The 18,585-nt window shown below is 34.6% G+C and overlaps 4 protein-coding genes across 12 annotated transcripts in view; 3 read left to right on the top strand and 1 right to left on the bottom strand.

The window, feature by feature from the left end:
- The first annotated feature begins 3,357 nt into the window (after positions 1-3,357).
- Positions 3,358-7,572, top strand: LOC114880794 (vacuolar protein sorting-associated protein 53 homolog). 2 transcript variants are annotated; one of them, XM_029197183.2, is made up of 13 exons: positions 3,358-3,734; positions 4,267-4,667; positions 4,755-4,875; positions 4,946-5,082; positions 5,153-5,588; positions 5,657-6,003; positions 6,067-6,222; positions 6,300-6,425; positions 6,489-6,567; positions 6,660-6,808; positions 6,868-7,033; positions 7,104-7,250; positions 7,306-7,572. In XM_029197183.2, the coding sequence occupies exons 1-13, from the start codon at positions 3,561-3,563 to the stop codon at positions 7,465-7,467; spliced, it is 2,601 nt and encodes an 866-aa protein (XP_029053016.1). In that variant the 5' UTR covers positions 3,358-3,560; the 3' UTR covers positions 7,468-7,572. The 2 variants fall into 2 exon arrangements, with proteins under 2 accessions (XP_029053016.1, XP_029053017.1); XM_029197184.2 differs by having other exon boundaries at positions 3,360-3,686.
- Positions 7,573-7,847: 275 nt separating this feature from the next.
- LOC114880793 (60S ribosomal protein L7a) lies at positions 7,848-9,655 on the bottom strand. The gene is made up of 6 exons (XM_029197182.2): positions 9,509-9,655; positions 9,184-9,298; positions 8,951-9,100; positions 8,641-8,864; positions 8,322-8,444; positions 7,848-8,088 (listed from the first exon to the last, which is right to left on the bottom strand). Exons 1-6 carry the CDS (start codon positions 9,521-9,523, stop codon positions 7,906-7,908), a joined length of 810 nt encoding a protein of 269 aa, XP_029053015.1. The 5' UTR covers positions 9,524-9,655; the 3' UTR covers positions 7,848-7,905.
- LOC114880792 (UDP-glucose 6-dehydrogenase) lies at positions 9,067-15,365 on the top strand. Of its 3 annotated transcripts, none has more exons than XM_029197181.2 (6): positions 9,067-9,131; positions 11,146-11,628; positions 12,369-12,566; positions 13,100-13,546; positions 13,816-13,971; positions 14,042-15,365. In XM_029197181.2, exons 2-6 carry the CDS (start codon positions 11,167-11,169, stop codon positions 14,216-14,218), a joined length of 1,440 nt encoding a protein of 479 aa, XP_029053014.1. In that variant the 5' UTR covers positions 9,067-9,131; positions 11,146-11,166; the 3' UTR covers positions 14,219-15,365. The 3 variants fall into 3 exon arrangements, with proteins under 3 accessions (XP_029053014.1, XP_029053011.1, XP_029053013.1); XM_029197178.2 differs by lacking the exon at positions 9,067-9,131 and adding an exon at positions 10,040-10,366; XM_029197180.2 differs by lacking the exon at positions 9,067-9,131 and adding an exon at positions 10,763-10,858.
- Positions 15,366-15,737: 372 nt separating this feature from the next.
- Positions 15,738-18,585, top strand: part of LOC114880795 (TGF-beta receptor type-1) — a 32,011-nt gene continuing 29,163 nt past the window's right edge. For 5 of the 6 annotated variants that reach the window (XM_029197187.2, XM_029197186.2, XM_029197185.2 and 2 more), the window contains exon 1: positions 15,738-16,662. In XM_029197187.2, coding sequence (XP_029053020.1) covers positions 16,578-16,662 — 85 coding nt within the window. In that variant the 5' untranslated portion in view covers positions 15,738-16,577. The remainder of the gene's footprint in view (positions 16,663-18,585) is intronic. The other variant, XM_029197192.2, reaches the window with a different exon arrangement.

Raw genomic sequence — 18,585 nt, 5'->3', positions numbered from 1 at the left:
GTATAGACAAAAGGCTGCAGTTTATCAAATGGAAGATTTGGTACTCCGCCACATTCTAAAGCTGCGCCTGCAAAGGCCTAGTAATGCATGGTTTTATCTCCCATGAGATGGTGTTCACGGTCTTATGCCGCGGAATCCTTGTAACTAATTTCATCAAATAAAAACCAAAAAGATTCCCACCGAATACTAGTAAGTGCATCGTCATAGTTACTCTCGCGCTGGAAATTTTTCGCAACACTAATTAAAATAGAAAATCCTGATCTAGCAACATGACTAAAGGGGAGCTTTAAATTATGCTTGAAGAGCAAATATCGAAAAGTAAAATTGAGCAAATATGACTCAAACATACGTCCACTGCTAATATCAGCTGGCAACGGAGGTTCTTAGGCCCCCTGAACTTGCGCTCGACGCTACATACCACCCACCCCGCCTGGACGTCGTAACGCCAGGACAGAATGCACCCCTTCGCTAAGAGCGCTACCCGCCCGTCCAACACGTTGCATCCAACGGTGTCAGATTGACGGACGCCCATAGTATAGACAAAAGGACTACAGTTTAGAATATGGTAACATATTTTCATATGTTCCGTATTCTAAAGCTGCGCCTGCAAAGGCCTAGTAATGCATGGTTTTATCTCCCATGAGGTGGTGTTCACGGTCTTATGCCGCGGAATCCTTGTAACTAATTTTATCAAATAAAAACCAAAAGGATTCCCACCGAATACTAGTCAGTGTACAGTCATATTTACTCTCGCGTTGGAAATTTTTCGCAACACTAATTAAAATAGAAAATCCTGATCTAGAAACATGTCTGGTACATTAATATCTAACGGGGTAATATTTCACTACACAAAGGTATGCAGGTGGATAAATGATTATGTGAAAGAGTTCGTGATGCTGAAGTGCGAATGATGAGTGTTTAGGGTCGAGAACCGTGAATGTGATAGAATGAATTTCAAGTTCGAAAGGGGAGCTTTAAACTATGCTTGAAGAGCAAATACTAAAAAGCAAAATTGGGCAACTATGACGTAAAATATGGTGCACTGTTAATATCAGCTGGCAACGGAGGTTCTTAGGCCCCCTGAACTTGCGTTCGACGCTACATACCACCCACCCCGCCTGGACGTCGTAACGCCAGGACAGGATGCACCCCTTCGCTAAGAGCGCTACCCGCCCGTCCAACACGTTGCATCCAACGGTGTCAGATTGACGGACGCCCATAGTATAGACAAAAGGACTACAGTTTAGAATATGGTAACATATTTTCATATGTTCCGTATTCTAAAGCTGCGCCTGCAAAGGCCTAGTAATGCATGGGTTTATCTCCCATGAGATGGTGTTTCACGGTCTTATGCCGCGGAATCCTTGTAACTAATTTCATTAAATAAATAATACATTGGATTGAATTTAAAAACCAAAAGGATTCCCACCGAATACTAGTCAGTGCATTGTCATAGTTACCCCCGCGCTGTAAATTTTTCGCAACACTAATAAATCTGAAAATCCCACCCCCCTGTTGGGGCCAGCCCATATACTAACCTGATGCCAATTTCACGAATAAAATCGGAAAAACGTTTCAATTTCAAGAGCGATTTCCTTATCAAAGTAAGTAGTTGGAGTAATTAAAAGTATTCATGCTTATTACTTTGATATTGAAATCTGCTCATCGCGAAATAAATTCTTGTACATATAAAAAAGAAAGTGTATTGTGAAATCGGAGGGTCATCCGACTTCTCTACATTTTTAAACTCGAAATCTATATGTATATGTAAATATGTACAAGAAAACCCTATCCTGAGCTAAGGCATAAAATACACAAAAAAACAATTTGCACGATTATCATTGTATAAAATGATACAGTGATATTCGTGGGTCACTATGCTCGCTCAAAAATTAAAAATTACAACCAATTCCCGTGTCGCTACGGACCATTCGTCCTACGACATGATGGGAACCGGAGGAACTTTAAAGCATGCGACTCACCGATCGTTGACTTGCACCACTGCACTCGTCAAAGAAACGGTATCCCCACTGGCCAAAGCACTCATCTGAAAGCATAAAAATCACGATTTTTGAACGATCAATGTTTTCTCTCAATTTGTTGTAGTTAATATGCTAATACATAAGATAATTCAAAAATATGCATGCAAAACTATATGGGAATAACTACACCATAAAACACGGTAAAACACATGCAAATACATCCCAAAACACTCGAAGATGAAAACCATAGAACACTATAAAATATTTGCAAAATTATAGTAAAACACATAGGGTACCAATCCATAAAACCTGCTAATAAATCCGTATAAATATGCCAAAACACAAAGGGTACTACTCCATAAAACCCACTAATAAATCCGTATAAATATGCCAAAACACATATGGTACCACTCCATAAAACCCACTAATAAATCCTTAAATATATGCCAAAGCACCACACCATAGGAAACCACACCATAAAACACAATAAAGCACATACAGGTACATGGGGTACCACACCACACAGAACACTAATGCACTTGTATAAAAATGTCAGAACACGTGGGTGACCACACCATAAGACGCACTAATATATCCGTATAAATATTCCAAAACATGGGAAACACTATAGGAAACACCATAGGCACACACAGTAACACTTGTGGTAACACACTGATAAATCCATGCACGAATATCCATGGTGTCAACCCGTACCGGTATATGTTTGACAGCTCGATCCGTATCCTTCGGCGGTCGCGATAAGACTGATTAGATTTGACCTCTCTACAGGTCGCGCTTGAACCGGCGCGCGGCGCGCGCAATCAAGCATGGCGTTCCGCTTCACCGGTTCCGCAGATTTAACTATTTCTATCTGATATTTGTTAATATTTGTTTAATTATTATTTTATATTTTACAATTGTTTATTAATCAAATTATTGTTATATCTATTTAAATTGTTTATTTCTTTCCATTTCCGCGTGGGTATATTGCAAAATTTTGTTTAATTATTCTATTAAAAATTATTTAATTATTATTTTTAATTTTACAATTGTTTATTAATCAAACGAACGAACTGCGCCCTACAGAATGAATGAGAAACTAAATTTCTGGTCTGTTTTACCTTGTTAAACTATAATAATAAATAGGAAACTATCTACATATAGTATTCTACACTTATATATGGATATACATATTAAACTTAATTTGGATGATTGAACGTTTTTTACGCCAGATATCACGTATTATGCTAAATAATTCAATTCGACCAGTTCGACCACTTCGACTCGACCTATGGATCTGTAGTCACTGCGGACAATTAGACAGTATCGCCACCTACGATTTCTTGGTCATTACGTGGACACGGTAATGTGCAGGCAATATATAAGAGTCGGACAGGCCTACTCGAGGATGTAAACCTCATCTGGGGGTCTCTGAGACCCTTTAAAATCAAGACCCCTCGAGGACAAAGGCATGTCCAGTCTTCCTGTATCTGTAGTCATTGTGTAGTCATTGGCTGATGTAAACATTCTATGTGGCTTGTCATATGATTCCACGAATGCACGTAGAATGAAATACGCATGAATTGTATGATCGAAGAAATTGAAGTAAAAGCAAAAATGGAAGGGCACGAAGAAGATGATTTAGACGATTTAAATTCAACCGTTTACATTTTTCCGCCTAATGTACAGAATGTTATTGAACAGGTTAAGTTCATAATGAAACTGTCAAACTGTTTACAGCTGTCACTTATTGTAACAAGTAGTTTATATTGTCTTATTAATTTTACTGTCATGTATTTGATTTTTGTACATGTTTCATTGATAAAGTCAAATCATATTAACTTTGGTATAGTTTGAATCCCAATTATAAGGTACAATAGTACCTCGATATACGACCTTAATCCGTTCCTAATGTTTGGACTTATACCGAATAGGACGTACACCAAATGTATTTTGTTATATGATATCCTTACTTGTATGATCAGTCAGTTAATAATACATCAACTCCGAATATAATTGATTATTAATTTAATTTTTCCTCTGAGATAATTATTTAAAAATGATGCAAAATTCACACACAAAATTTATGTCGTATACCGAACAGAAGTCGTATACCGAGAAAAATTTGTCACGTCCAAACAGGACGTATTCCGAATTCGATGTATACCGAGGTACCACTGTATATCATGAGTGATCTATCTTCTCTAATATTACAGTACATTTATACTATTTTTGACAATCTTTTAATGGCAAGGGTATTCATATAAATTTTCTTAATCATTAGGTCTTACCAAGTACAGACCCATTGGACCAACCAAACTTCAATGTAGTAGATTATATAAATTCATTGTTCCCAACGGAACAGTCCTTATCAAACATAGATGATGTAGTAAATAACATGGAATTAAAAATACATACCATAGACAAAGAAATTCGTTCAGTGGTACGTGGACAGACAAATGTTGGTCAAGATGGAAGAGCAGCATTGGAAGATGCACAAAAAGTAATAAAACAGTTGTTTGTCCATATTAAAGACATCAAAGATAAAGCAGAACAGTCAGAAGAAGTAGTTAAAGAAATAACAAGAGATATCAAGCAATTAGATTTTGCTAAGAGAAATCTTACTGCCTCTATAACAGCTTTAAATCATTTACATATGCTTGTGGAAGGTGTAGATACTTTAAAGTAATGTATCTAGATTTCTATTATCAAAAACACAATTCTATACAAGTTATGTACATTTTATATAGTATTACTTTGAAATTTCTTTAGAATACTAACTCAGAAGAAACAGTATGGTGAAATTGTTTTGCCATTACAAGCAGTGATGGAAGTGATGCAACATTTCAATAGTTACATGGATATACCACAAGTAAAACAATTGTCTGATGAAGTATGTAACATTTACTTTGTATTATTTGTATTGTATTATTGTAATGGTATACTAATATGTTTGTTTAAAGGTGCATCAAATACACGTTGAATTAGCTCAGCAAATAACAGCTGACTTTAAACAAGCATTTTCTGGTCAAAATCCAAAGTACTTTAGTCAACTTACAGAAGGATGTCTAGTGTTATCTGTATTAGATCCCAAAGTTAAGTAAGTGTATTTACTATAATTTAGCACGTTTGAGTAATACCAATATTTTCATAATAATTTTTTTTACAAGGAAAGATCTGCTCACTTGGTTTGTGGGTATTCAATTACAAGAATATGCACATTTATTTGACGAGAATCAAGATTTTGCGTGGTTAGACAAAATAGATCGACGCTACGCATGGATAAAAAAGCATTTACTTGATTTTGAATCAAAATTCGCGACGATTTTTCCACAGGATTGGGAAATATCGGAGCGAATTACTGTACAATTTTGTCAAGTTACACGAGAAGATCTGACGAAGTTGATGCATAAAAGGCGTTCAGAAATAGACGTAAAGTTGTTGCTTTATGCAATTCAAAGAACTAGTAATTTTGAATCATTGTTAGCAAAAAGATTTAGTGGTGTTACATTGGAAAATGTAGAAACAGTAAATAAAAAGAATACTCCTAATATAAACGCAATTGATAACAAAGTTCCAGGCAATCCGTTTGAAGAAAATGAAGAGGTAATATATTTTTCGAGACCGCATATAAAAATATAAATTATATGTTAAAACTCTATATTATATATCAGGCACAAATCGAGAAACCAAAACCATCACCATTTGCAAATCTCATAGGAAAATGTTTTGAACCATATTTAAGTATTTATATAGAAAGTTTAGATCGCAATTTAGCAGATCTAATGGATAAATTTGTGTCAGATTCTAAAACACAACCGCCTGGTGCTAAAGATTTTGATGGAATTGAGGGTCCTAGTAGTGTTTTATCATCTTGCGCAGATTTATTTGTGTTTTACAAAAAATGTATGTTACAATGTACACAACTTAGCACAGGTTCAATTATGTTGAATTTAGCTGAAACATTTCAAAAATACCTACGAGAATATGCACTTAAAGTGTTGCAAAATAACTTACCAAAGTAAGTAAAACGTAACTTATTTTTGTATAAGTTGTTATATTTTTTTATTTTTAATATTGACAGAATCGGAGGTAGTGCTGGCATTGCTACAAGCATGAGTAGCATAACACGGGACTTCCGAGATCTCTCCACATCCGGTTTTATACAAAATTTTCAAAGCTTTTTGAAAGAGGGTGAAAATACTAAATTTAGCAAAGAAGAACAATCACGTATATGCTGGTAAAGGTTTGCTAATTAAGTCTTTTCATTAGCATAATAACTAAAAAGAAATAAATTATGTAAAAAACATATTTCAGCGTATTAACAACAGCTGAATATTGCTTAGAAACTACACAACAGTTGGAAGAAAAACTTCGAGAGAGAACGGATAAATGTTATGCCGAAAAAATTAATTTATCTCAGGAACAAGATATTTTTCATAAGTATGTACTTTATACTTTTCATTAAACATGCAATAATTTAATTTAATCGGATTCTTTTTTCAGTGTCATATCAAATTGTATACAATTGCTTGTTCAAGATCTAGAGTCAGCATGTGATTCAGCATTAACTGCAATGACAAAAGTATATTTATTCAATTTGATCTTTTGTCTTAACTTTATGAGCATGTTAAATAATTGTATCCAGTTTTACCGTTGAACAAATTGTTATTGTAGATTCAGTGGAGTAGTATAGAAGTTGTTGGTGATCAAAGTAATTATGTTAATACTATTGTGGCACACCTACGACAGACAATACCTACCATCAGAGATAGATTATTTTCGTGCAGAAAGTACTTTACCCAGCTCTGTGTAAAATTTGCAAGGTAATATATGATTTTTATTTCATTTTATTTAAAGAAATTAATGAAAAATTTATTTGTAGCTCTTTTATAGTAAAATTAGTACAACAATTATATAAATGCAAACCCTTAAATACCGTGGGTGCTGAACAATTATTATTGGATGTACACATGTTAAAGACTGCTCTGTTAGACCTTCCATCAACAGGATATCAAATTCAGAGAAAAGCACCTGCAACTTATACTAAGGTATTTGCATATTGTTATATGAGAATCTATGTTTCCACTTTAAAGTTACACGTATTTTTATCATGAGCAGGTAGTGATAAAAGGAATGGCAACTGCTGAAATGATTCTTAAAATCGTAATGTCGCCTATTGAATCTCCGAAAGATTTTGTAAAACAGTGTAGAATGCGTTTACCGGATTTACAAGCACCGGAATTTCAAAAAATTTTAGATATGAAGGTAAGATTTAGTTTTGTTTTATCAATATTATATTTAAATTTGTAATTATTTATAGGGTTTAAAGAAAACGGAACAAGTTCTATTATTAGAACAGTTCAAGCAACCTGAAAATATTGATATTGCACACGATAATAGGAGTCATATCACTCAGGATACTCCTGAACACGAAGCTGGACGAATAAAAAGATTAGAAAAACTGATAAAAAAAAGAATATAAACATATTTCATAGTAACTCATTACAATATAATGTACATATTTAAATTAAACAATAGTTATATCTGTATAAATTTTTCAAATTAAAATTATAAATACCGCAGTTCACCAGAGTCCATAACTGCGACGCGCAGGTTAGAAGATGGTGGGGGAACGCAGCGAGCTCTCTGCTAATCGCTTTCCACTTTGTTTGGGAGTATCGCCAATCAGGTCGAAGATGCGTACTGGAGATGCGCGAAGAACGAAAATTGGTCTTTTCGCAGTTATGGAGTCTGGTGAACTGCGGTATACCCTTTTACCTCATTATAAAAAGGTGAAAAATGATTTTTATATAGTTCAATTTATTATTTCTAGTTTCTATAAAGTGATGAACAACTAAAATGTTGGATTTTATACTTTATTGTTGTACATTGTAAACAATACCAAAGTAACAGGATGATGTTAACCCTGTTTTTGTGCAAGTTCCTTAGCTTTAGCTTTCTCTAACTTAGCTATCCTGGCAGCAGATTTGCTACCCAGGAGTCCACCACCCCAATGACGTCTAATTTCATCGTATCTGTCATTGAAATTGGTCTTAATAGCTTCAACAAGTTTTGAGAAGTTAGCTCTGTCACCAGAATCCACCTTAAAAAAAAAAAACCATTTTATAGACAACTGTTAAATCATAGCGGGTATAATGATGGTACCGGTAAAAAATATATCAGTTACAAGATTATTGTATTATATCATAGATATTATCATTGGATTGGCTCTATTTAAATTCATCATATCAATACTTTTTTTTTGCCGCCCAACTCGATGTCGAAGATCCGATTATGCGATATTGTATAAAAATGTAAAGTTATTATTTTTCTTACCTGAGTCAAAGCTACCGCGGTACAAGTTTTACGCCTAACAAGACGTCCTAAACGTGCTTTGCTCTTAACAATGCAGTAAGGTACACCCATTTTACGACAGAGTGCCGGTAGGAAAAGAACAATCTATAATAAAAACAAAATAGCATTACAATGTAGTAATAGAAATTAAAAAATAACTATCCTAGATTATTAAACTATTTTACTCAGACTAAAATATTTCATCCCTTAATACTTATCAGGTGAAGAAATTCAAACATCATCATTGCGATAAATGAACTAAGTGTTACAACATCTTGAGAAAATAAAAGTAGATATTTACTTCTATTGGGTCAACATCATGAGCAATCACCACAAGTTGGGCCTTCCTCTGTTCAACAAGTGTAGTTACTGTGTTTGTTCCACTACGCAACACATTAGGCTTTTTTGCTGGTGGAGCTTCTTCTTTCTTTGCAACCCTCTGTTCAGCTTTGGCTTTCAACCTCATTTTCTTTTGAATCGTCGATTCAGGTCTGTATTTCTCCAACATTTTGAATAACTGTGTTGCTAAAATATAAAAAGTTAACAAGTTTTTTAATTAACTTGATGAATTTGTGCTTTAATCAATTTCATACAATTAAAAATAAACTTACCTGTTTGTTTATCCAATGCTTGTGTAAACTGATTAATTGGTGGTGGTACTTTCAGTCTCTTTTGCAACACAGCTCTCTGTCGTTGAATGCGAATGTATTTGGGCCATTTTACGAAGCGACTAAGATCGCGAGCAGGTTGAATATCCTGTCCTAAATATCACGATTTTCTGATGTTATTAACGTAAGTACCTACACAAAATATTATTACATACAAGTGAACTCTTTCTACTCACCAATACCAAAATTACGAGGGCGTTTTTCAAACAGAGGATTAGTTTGTTTTTTAGGTTCAACCTTCTTGACTGCTAGTGGCGCAGCTGCTACCTTCTTCCCTACCTTCTTCTTCGGCTAGATTTTTATAAAATACCATTTATTAATGCACGTTTAGTAAATGCTATGTCGCAGGTTTGAATATAATAGCTAAATATATACAAATGAACCATATTTATTAATGTCCTAGCACGTTCAAAACATGCCGAATTCTAACCACCATAATTTACAGCAGTAGGCTACTAGTACATAAAATATTATTTTTATTCAACAATATAGTAAGTTTACCTTCTTCTGAACCATTGTTATATCAATAAATCTACTGGATTCTTTATATCTCAACGGATATAAAACAGTATTTCGCTAAACAAGACGCGAAGTACGAGCGCCACGAACGTAAAGAAAGATTCATGCACTAGCGCCTCCATCAGCGACAGTGGCGCCACTTAACAAATGATTCCTCGATATAACTTATTCTAGATAAGAAACCTAATGATTGTTTCTGGTATTTAGAGTCATCTGGTAGAAAATATTATGGATTACATAATTACATAAATTGAATTAATTCAAAATTCTAATGTCTTAGAATCTTCTTATAATCTTCTTACAATCTTTTTACAATTTTTATTACAATGTAAGCATATTTTATTATCGTAATACCACTATTTTAATTCAAAAGCAATAGAGGATCTAGAATTGCAAATAAGAATTGAGTTTATTGGCTGTTTGTTACTCCTAAAAATTTGATTCATAAATATTTCGTCAATTTGAAAATACGCCAAGATGCACTCTTTACAGAGTGCATGCGCATACATGACACGTGACGAGAAGCAGGCACGGCAAGAACCGCGCGTGCGATCTACGCGTCTACGGCGGCTCCAGTTTAGACTATTTTCCGATGAGGGACGCGTAGCATGTGAGCTGCCTCAGTGTTTGTAACGTGTCGACGATCCGTCTACGTTTCTGTCATGAACGGTGATGTCTGGTATTCGAAAAACTTTCGGTTATTAGTGCGCTCGTGACAGTACGCGACTTGGGTGGTTAGTGATCTCTGACTTATCGTGACATTTCCTTCCGTCCTTCCGTCGATTTTCAGAAGCCTCACATTTTCTATTAGGGGCGTACTTTTAGGAATAGTAGCTACAGGTAAATTATGTACCATTACCGATGACTTTGTTATAATTATTTAATAAAATTTATTCATTTTTTTTTTTTTTTTAATAAGAATAATAAACGATAGAATGATCATTACACAGATCTTATGTTAAAGCCGTCACACAGTATTTCATTTAACGGTTATTCACAAAAAATTGATAAAAACTTTTTCCTTGATGTACAATCAATTAAATTTACATTGAAACATAAATGATGATAAACTTTTTTATTGAAAAATTCATTTGGCGACATCAAGTTTGGGAGATCCAAGGTTATTTAATTTGTCGAAACACGATACGTGCAAATTAATTTTATCGTTCACACGAAAATAAAACAATACTTAACTGTATAACACTAATACATATAATTTAAATATCAATAGGAACGCATGGTCTCCGCCGCAATGAAACAATTCCCACTACCATCCTAATTTACAATTGAAAGAAAACAGCCACAAAATTCATAGTTTCGGTGATTTTAAATGTTTGTATATGAATTAACACTATCTTGTATATCTACATAGTTCTTAATTTAGAAAATCTCGAAACATGTCGGATATAAAATGAACAAAATCACCGGCAGCTAGCTACCGTAATATCTGTATTGAAGTTGTGATTCCGCGTTACTAACTAAGTAAAGATTATTTATTTTCTTTTTCGCCCACGTTATAAGTTACGTTAAAAGCTGTATAATTTTGTAGAAATTTCCCGCGTGACGTTGTCACGTTAATAAAAACAATTTAATTAGAACTAACACGATCGTTTATTCAGGTACAATCTGAATCGGTTGAGATGACGATTAAGAAGATTTGCGGTATCGGGGCCGGATACGTGGGCGGTCCAACTTGCAGCGTGATTGCCCTAAAGTGTCCGGAGATTCAGGTGACCGTAGTGGACAAAAGTAAAGAGAGGATCGCCCAATGGAATTCGGAGAAGTTACCGATTTACGAGCCCGGCTTGGATGACGTGGTTCGAAAGTGTCGCGGCAAAAATTTGTACTTCTCCACGAACATCGAGACAGCGATTCAGGAAGCGGATCTGATATTTATCTCCGTGAATACGCCAACGAAAACGTTCGGTAACGGTAAAGGAAGGGCGGCAGATTTGAAGTACGTCGAGAGCGCGGCCAGAATGATCGCGGAAATTGCAACCGGGGACAAAATTGTTGTGGAGAAGAGCACGGTACCAGTAAGAGCGGCCGAGAGTATTATGAATATTTTACGTGCCAATCATAAGCCGGGCGTATCGTATCAGGTAACGTTGAACTGAATAATTATGCGAATATTTGTGTCGTTTCCATTTCGTGTATATTTGAAAAACAATTTATTATCTGAAGACGATATGATAAAATGCTGTTGTCCTTTGTTAGCTTCGCAAATGATGCGATTGTAAATTATTCTAAGAAACTTCATTTATCGTGTCAACCGTTAAATACAAAACCAGACGATGTTAATGTACCTTGTGAAAAATTTAAAGAAATAATGAGCGACGCTATGTAATAAGTTTTATGAAAAATAATTATTTCCAAAGGTGGAAAATATATTATTTTTAAATAGGGTAGCCTTTTGGACCCAGCACTGTTAAGGCAAATGAATATTTTTTGCAGTACTATATAATTATAAATTGGCAATGTGGTATACTCCATAGAAAATCGAATCATATATAAAGTTTCAGATTATAGATAGAATATCATAATACGAACACTTAATCAAACACTATCATTATCTGATTGTGAGTAAATATTATGCTAATCACTATTTGAGGCAATTATTCGACAACATTTTGAACACAATTTTATCAGTGTTTTATCGCTAACCAGCGAATGAAAGCGTAGTTAAAAATTACTTGCTTTTACTACCTGTGGAGTTAATAATCAAGACGTTTTATTGTTTTATACAATAGAATTGTTCATGACCTGTTTCTTTCTCTATCAATCAATTTTTTTTTCTTACTTTTATTGCATGTTCTTAACAGGAAAAACATGATCGTTTCAGATTCTCTCTAATCCAGAATTCTTAGCCGAGGGAACAGCTATCAAAGATTTAGTGAACGCGGAGCGCGTTCTAATCGGTGGCGAGGATTCGCCCGAAGGACAAGCGGCTATAGAGGAATTATGCAAGGTTTACGAGCATTGGATCCCAAGGAAAAATATTTTAACCACGAACACTTGGAGTTCCGAATTGTCGAAGCTGGTGAGAAGTTATCTACGAAAGCGATGGCTGTATTTGTTAAAGAATTAATGTAATATCGAGTATCTAGCCTTTATTTGTCGCGTCTGTATTTGGAAAGAATACGACCAAGTATGTACCTACAAGCTATAGAAAAGAAAACGTTTGCGAAACTCGTGTTTGCTAAGCGTTAAGGTTTTACATTTTAAGTATGTGTCGCAATTGCACTTATAATGTACATTAAAGAATGTATCTTTCAATTAATATTTGTTGATCGTTAACTCTTTGATGCTCGGAATTTGAGATAATAAAACAACTTGTGTTGCACAGAAATTTTATTTTTATTACATTTAACAAATCAGGTTTATTTTTATTAATACAGAAATAAAATTACATAAAATTGACAAACATTTAATAATTAATTAATTAATCTATGAATGGTATTGATTAAAACACATTGGTGAACGCACAGTGTTTTTAACTGTGACACGCTTCAAAGGGTTAAAGCAACAAATGAAATTGTTATGTAATATTACAGAAATTCATTGTGATTTTAGGCTGCCAATGCCTTTCTGGCACAGCGTATATCGAGCATAAATTCTCTGTCAGCGGTGTGCGAAGCGACCGGTGCAGATGTGTCCGAGGTAGCTCGAGCGGTTGGCCTTGACTCTCGAATAGGATCAAAGTTCCTTCATGCGTCGGTCGGGTTCGGCGGTTCTTGCTTTCAAAAGGACATTCTTAATTTAGTGTATATCTGTGAATGTCTAAATCTACCTGAAGTAGCCGCTTACTGGCAACAGGTCATAGACATGAACGAATACCAGAAATCAAGGTTCTCCGCGAAAGTAATAGAATCATTGTTCAATACCGTTACGGACAAGAAGATTTCTATGCTGGGCTTCGCATTCAAGAAAAATACCGGCGACACGCGTGAGTCACCGGCCATTCACGTTGCTAAGACCTTACTGGACGAGGGTGCCATGCTTCATATATACGATCCTAAGGTGATTTCCTTTAATAAAAATTGAATTATATCTGTTTTTAAGTCGTTATCGCACACATGTAATCTCACAGGTTAATTGGTAATTTTATCTATGAAACTATCGTTTAATAGAAATAATGTACAGCGATTGTATTTGATAATATACATGTGTTTATTATGATCTTTCTTCCCACCACTGCGTTGTGCTAATAAAATATATATTCAGACTTGCCCCTGAGACAAGTGGTTTGTATGTAGTGGTTCAAAGTTTTTACAATTCTTTTTATACAGGTCGAAGAAACGCAAATTATGGAGGATTTAACGCATCCGAGTATAACGAGCAATCCTCAACACGTGAAAAACAGGATCAGTATTTATAAAGACGCTTATAGTGCTACAAGAGGCACGCATGCTATTGTTGTGTGTACCGAATGGGACGAATTTATCGTGAGTAATAATCACGGTAGAAATGATTTTAAAGTATTTTTGTATTAATGGTTTGTTTATTCTTTTTCAGGAGTTGGACTATGAACAAATTTATCTTAGTATGATGAAACCAGCTTATATTTTCGATGGACGAAAAATCTTAGATCACGATAGCTTACAAAAGATTGGTTTTATTGTTCAAACTATTGGTAAAAGAATTACAAGGACCGTACTTTCCAGAGCATGGGGAAGCCAAACTCAGATATAAATGAAATTGTATGGGATACCATGATAAACTGGAATGATTTAATTTGTTAAATGTTCTTAAACGCTAGAAGTATTTTTCGTAAATCTTGAAAGTCAGAAACTTTCAAATCTTTCAGTATATTTTTTTATCTCTTAAATTGCTATGAGAAGCAAACGAACAAGATTTTCATTTTAAATATCCTCGACAACAACTTGTTTTAATAATATGTTTCAATTTTGACTGAAACATAGATTATAGATTTAAAAGATTTTAGAAGTAAAATACTTGAACAAATTTTTTAACGAAACTCAAAGTATAAATATTGGAAGACGAACATGTCTTTTGTATGCCTGTGACACACGTCAGTTATCATCAATTTTTGCAATAACGAATAACGTTGTATGAAATGTTTATATAACTTTTTTACATAACTTGATATGTAACGAACGCAAGTATTATTTCTATAAGTTTGTTTTCATTAGATAAAAATTTTTAAATTGTATATTTATCCTTTGTGGGCATTTACGTGAGATGACATCAAAAGAAAAAAATACATAATGGAAGATCAGATGTTTTGTCATTTAAGTGCAATATCATTAATGCACAAAACATTTTACGAGTATAATATTTTTAATACGGTACATTCCTGCAAAAAATGTACTTGCATATAGCTGTTTGCATTTGTTAAAGAAATTGATAAGTATTCTTATGCGATTCATTATCATAATTTAATTTTTATTGCATTCTGGACAAAATTTTTGATCGTTTCCTGATTTAGCTATAAATATTAAGTCTTAAGTGATATTTTCCGAATGTTTCCACTATCGTTTAAAATGTAAAAAAGAGTTTTATAAAATTGACGATCTAGTAGCAAAAAATTTTAATTTCTAAAATATATTTTTATTTGTTACAATAGTAACATTAGGAGCGGTCGAAAGTATAGCAATAATGTTAATGTTATATTTGGTATATTATATGAATATGTCATGCAGAACATGCCAATTAATAAGAACAATCCTTAAAGGTTATTGATTATATCTTTCATAATAATGACCATATAAAGTAATTTTCATTGTATGTAATTACAATGATAATTTAATACAATTCATTTTATGCAACAATACTCTTATTTTCCTGGTTATATATACAGAAAAATTTATAAATAAACGTTGAAAAAATTTTTAAAAAAATGTAATTGTATTTCCAGTCTGTTTATTATCCTCTTTATTATTTTAATTTTTGCATAAATATATAAATATATCATAAATATCTCATAAAGAGCAATATAATTATAAAAATATATTTTAAAATCGGATAGTTGAACATTTTAAAAAATACGGCTGTCTAAGCGTGGGACCAGAATCAAGCGTTCCATCTACTCGGTGCGAGGGGCGGTTCCGAGAGTGACAGTAATTAATAAAAAGTTTAATTCGGGTTCATAGTATTGGCGCGTATATGTACGGCCCTGTCACAGAAGAGCGATGGCGCCGCTGAACGAACTACTGGCTCCAAAAGCAGATGCAGCGGCAGCAGCAGCGACGGTGACGGCAGTAGCGGCAGCAGTAGCAGCAGTGCGAGTTGCTCCGCGTTTGCCGTGAAAATTTAGCAAGTGTTCCGCGTGACAGTACTGTGTGTGAGTTACGTTAAAAGATTGAACAATGCCGAAGAATTGGAGCCGCGTGATTTGCTCGAGATTGAATCATTCATCGAAGTGTCAGTGAATCGTTTCGTCGGCTGTTATCTTTTTCCTTGTTGCGCGAAACTTCTCTTTCTGTCGGCCAACAGGGATAATAGGCCGGGCCTATCAGTACAGTAGGAAAATGGCGGCTTGCCTTGCGCGGCGTAGACAACGAAGGGCAACGGTGTTCTTCGCGTAACGTGTACGAACGAGAAAAAAGAGTAACCTTTCCTGTTCGTTCATTCCGAGTGTATACAGTGCGAACGGAGATCATTGGCACGGTGCGAAGTAAAAGAAAAAGAAAGATACCTCGTTTAGTGCAAATATCACGAGATGAGAGCGGGACGTGTAGCGCGACTGAAAAACAACAGAAGAATCGAGTAACGAAGAACCACTGTGCGTACCGTTCGTACACGCGTGTGTGCTCGTATGAAAGCGAGTAGCGATCAACGGTGACAAGTGTTTCGTCGACGGGGAACTTCGTCTTAGACCCCACGTCGACAAGAAAATGATATTCCGGGCCTCGAGATACCGTCGTGGCTACGTCGATCGGGATCCTCGTGCCGCCGTTTGCTGTCGTCGCCATTGAGCTACGGCCGCTTTCGCGAAAAGTATTTTTTTCGCGAGAGGAGAGAGAGGCCGTGCACGACGACAACAACAACAACAACAACAACAACAACAACAACGAAAAACTGAGGGAAGATGAGAGGCGCGTGCGACGGCGGCATAGCGAGCTTTCTCGCTTTGGCGCTCCTCTGTTTATTCCACACGTCATGCCTTGTGGACGGTATGTAATGTTTCTACTTACCAATGACTTTTTCTCTCTCCCTCTATCACCCCTGTTTTTTCATTCTTTCTCTCTTCTTTTCTCTCGTTGATGTTTCTCGTTCCATTCGTACCCTCGTCTACCTATCTGTCATTCATTCTACCTTCTGTTCGACCGCTGTTCCCGCTCTTTCCATCTTTCTTTCGCTTTCCGAGGTGCGTAACGTTGCGTAAGCAACGCGGCACTGCGTACAGAAGGGCCGATTAATCTTGTTGTACGAGGTTCGTCAAGTATGCGGAAGGGTACGTTTAATCGGCACAAACTGTACGGACTTCGTCTACTGTACAATTGATACGATTCTTTTTTCCATCTACATATGCATATCTTATATTACATATCCTTCTCCGTCTGTTTGCCTCTATTTATCAGATGTCCCATGTAAAGTGTTACATATTTATAACAATTAAACAAAACTTGTGTTATTTATTTACATTTCTTTCTTTACTTATTTATTTAATTACACGAGTCAGTAATAACCCTTTGGTATAGAGATATTGATTCAATGTGCAATTTGCAACTAATTATATTTATTAATATTTTTTAAGTATTCAAACCATCTTCCTCGCTTTTGAATTATTAATGACCAACAAATTCTTTTTCTCTATTTTTTACAAATTTATATTATTTTTCCTCCTCCATCTCCCCTTTCGTGACAAATCAGCTGGAACGTCTTATTTAACCCTTTCGTTGCTAGGGATGACTATAAGCATCCAATAAAAACTGTTTATATTGAAAATTAAGTTTTATTTACCTTCGAATATTGAGTCTGATAATTTAATATAATTAAATTACATTTTAAAGAAAGGTAAAGATCGTTGGGGTCTAACATACCCCGCCTTACCAGTTACGGATTAATGGACTGCCATTGGTCTCTCGTGACCGGTTGATTATAACTCACGAGTAATAGGCTTTATTAGTCATCGTACATGAGGGTATACAATATTTATTAACCTTATTAACGTGCTCTTCTTAAATGTACTATTTAAAAGGATTAGAATATCAATTAGTTAAATGACTCTATCACTGAACGAGACGGTTAATAGTAAAGCACTTAAGCGTCAATTACACGTAAAGATCAAGCGTTTTGTAATACAATTAAGTGTAATTTGCGGAGAACAATTTGCTGTGATCGTCAGCTTTCCAAGATTAGTCTAATCTTATCAACTCTTCAGTTTTTTGTTGGCGAACGATGCGAAACCAATGCAATCTAAGCAAATTAACGGAATAATTAGCGGTGATTAAAAATTGTAACGTTATTATAAAGGAATGAATTACAATATTCCTTTATCCCTGATATTTCAATCAGTTGAATATTTCTTGGAAGTATTTAAATGTATGTTTATATTTATTATTCATGAATCATTAATTACTTGTATCAATAGGACAATAAATATATGTAACCATATTATTTAAATACTAGTAGAATTACCCAACGTTGCTTCAATATCTTAGATTAAAAAAAATATATATATAATATTCGATAATAGAGCAATGAAAAAGTTAATTTATGCAGTTTTAGTGTGACGCTATGTTGCGCATTCATGATCAGATATCGTTTACAAAACTTATCAGTTTATTCTTGTGGAAGGCGCCGTGCGGTAAACAATGACTTTTAATTTCGCGACATTGTCCATATAAATTTTCTCGTATTCCTAAATTTGCTTTTACAGAATGTTTGATCCTTGCATTTAGCTAGAAGGAAAAGAATAGAAATTTTATAGGGATCATACACAAAATAAAAGTGTAATTAAATGATTTTGAAAGATGGAAAATTTGACAAAAATTTGATGACAGAAAAGTATCTTCAAATAATGCTTATGGTACATCAACTTAAGGCTTAAAGTTTAATAAAAATTATTACGAATATGCACCTTTCATTAAGGA

Source organism: Osmia bicornis, chromosome 4 (genome assembly GCF_907164935.1).
Source record: "Osmia bicornis bicornis chromosome 4, iOsmBic2.1, whole genome shotgun sequence".
Classification (NCBI taxonomy): Eukaryota; Metazoa; Arthropoda; class Insecta; order Hymenoptera; family Megachilidae; genus Osmia; species Osmia bicornis.
The sequence above is the reverse complement of the archived record's forward strand: the minus strand, read 5'-3'. Positions and strand labels throughout refer to the sequence as shown.

What these genes read in the sequence shown, in the direction of transcription:
- LOC114880794 (XM_029197183.2), top strand. Translation starts at nt 3,561, where the DNA reads ATGAATTGTATGATCGAAGAAATTGAAGTAAAAGCAAAAATGGAAGGG. An exon ending in GAACAATCACGTATATGCTG is followed by an intron (nt 6,223 to 6,299) that starts GTAAAGGTTTGC and finishes AACATATTTCAG; the next exon opens with CGTATTAACAACAGCTGAAT. An exon ending in GAACAAGATATTTTTCATAA is followed by an intron (nt 6,426 to 6,488) that starts GTATGTACTTTA and finishes TTCTTTTTTCAG; the next exon opens with TGTCATATCAAATTGTATAC.
- LOC114880793 (XM_029197182.2), bottom strand. An exon ending in ATGATGTTGACCCAATAGAA is followed by an intron (nt 8,445 to 8,640) that starts GTAAATATCTAC and finishes TTTTTATTATAG; the next exon opens with ATTGTTCTTTTCCTACCGGC. An exon ending in CCGCGGTAGCTTTGACTCAG is followed by an intron (nt 8,089 to 8,321) that starts GTAAGAAAAATA and finishes TTTTTTTTTAAG; the next exon opens with GTGGATTCTGGTGACAGAGC.
- LOC114880792 (XM_029197181.2), top strand. Translation starts at nt 11,167, where the DNA reads ATGACGATTAAGAAGATTTGCGGTATCGGGGCCGGATACGTGGGCGGT. An exon ending in GTTCCGAATTGTCGAAGCTG is followed by an intron (nt 12,567 to 13,099) that starts GTGAGAAGTTAT and finishes TTGTGATTTTAG; the next exon opens with GCTGCCAATGCCTTTCTGGC. An exon ending in TTCATATATACGATCCTAAG is followed by an intron (nt 13,547 to 13,815) that starts GTGATTTCCTTT and finishes CTTTTTATACAG; the next exon opens with GTCGAAGAAACGCAAATTAT.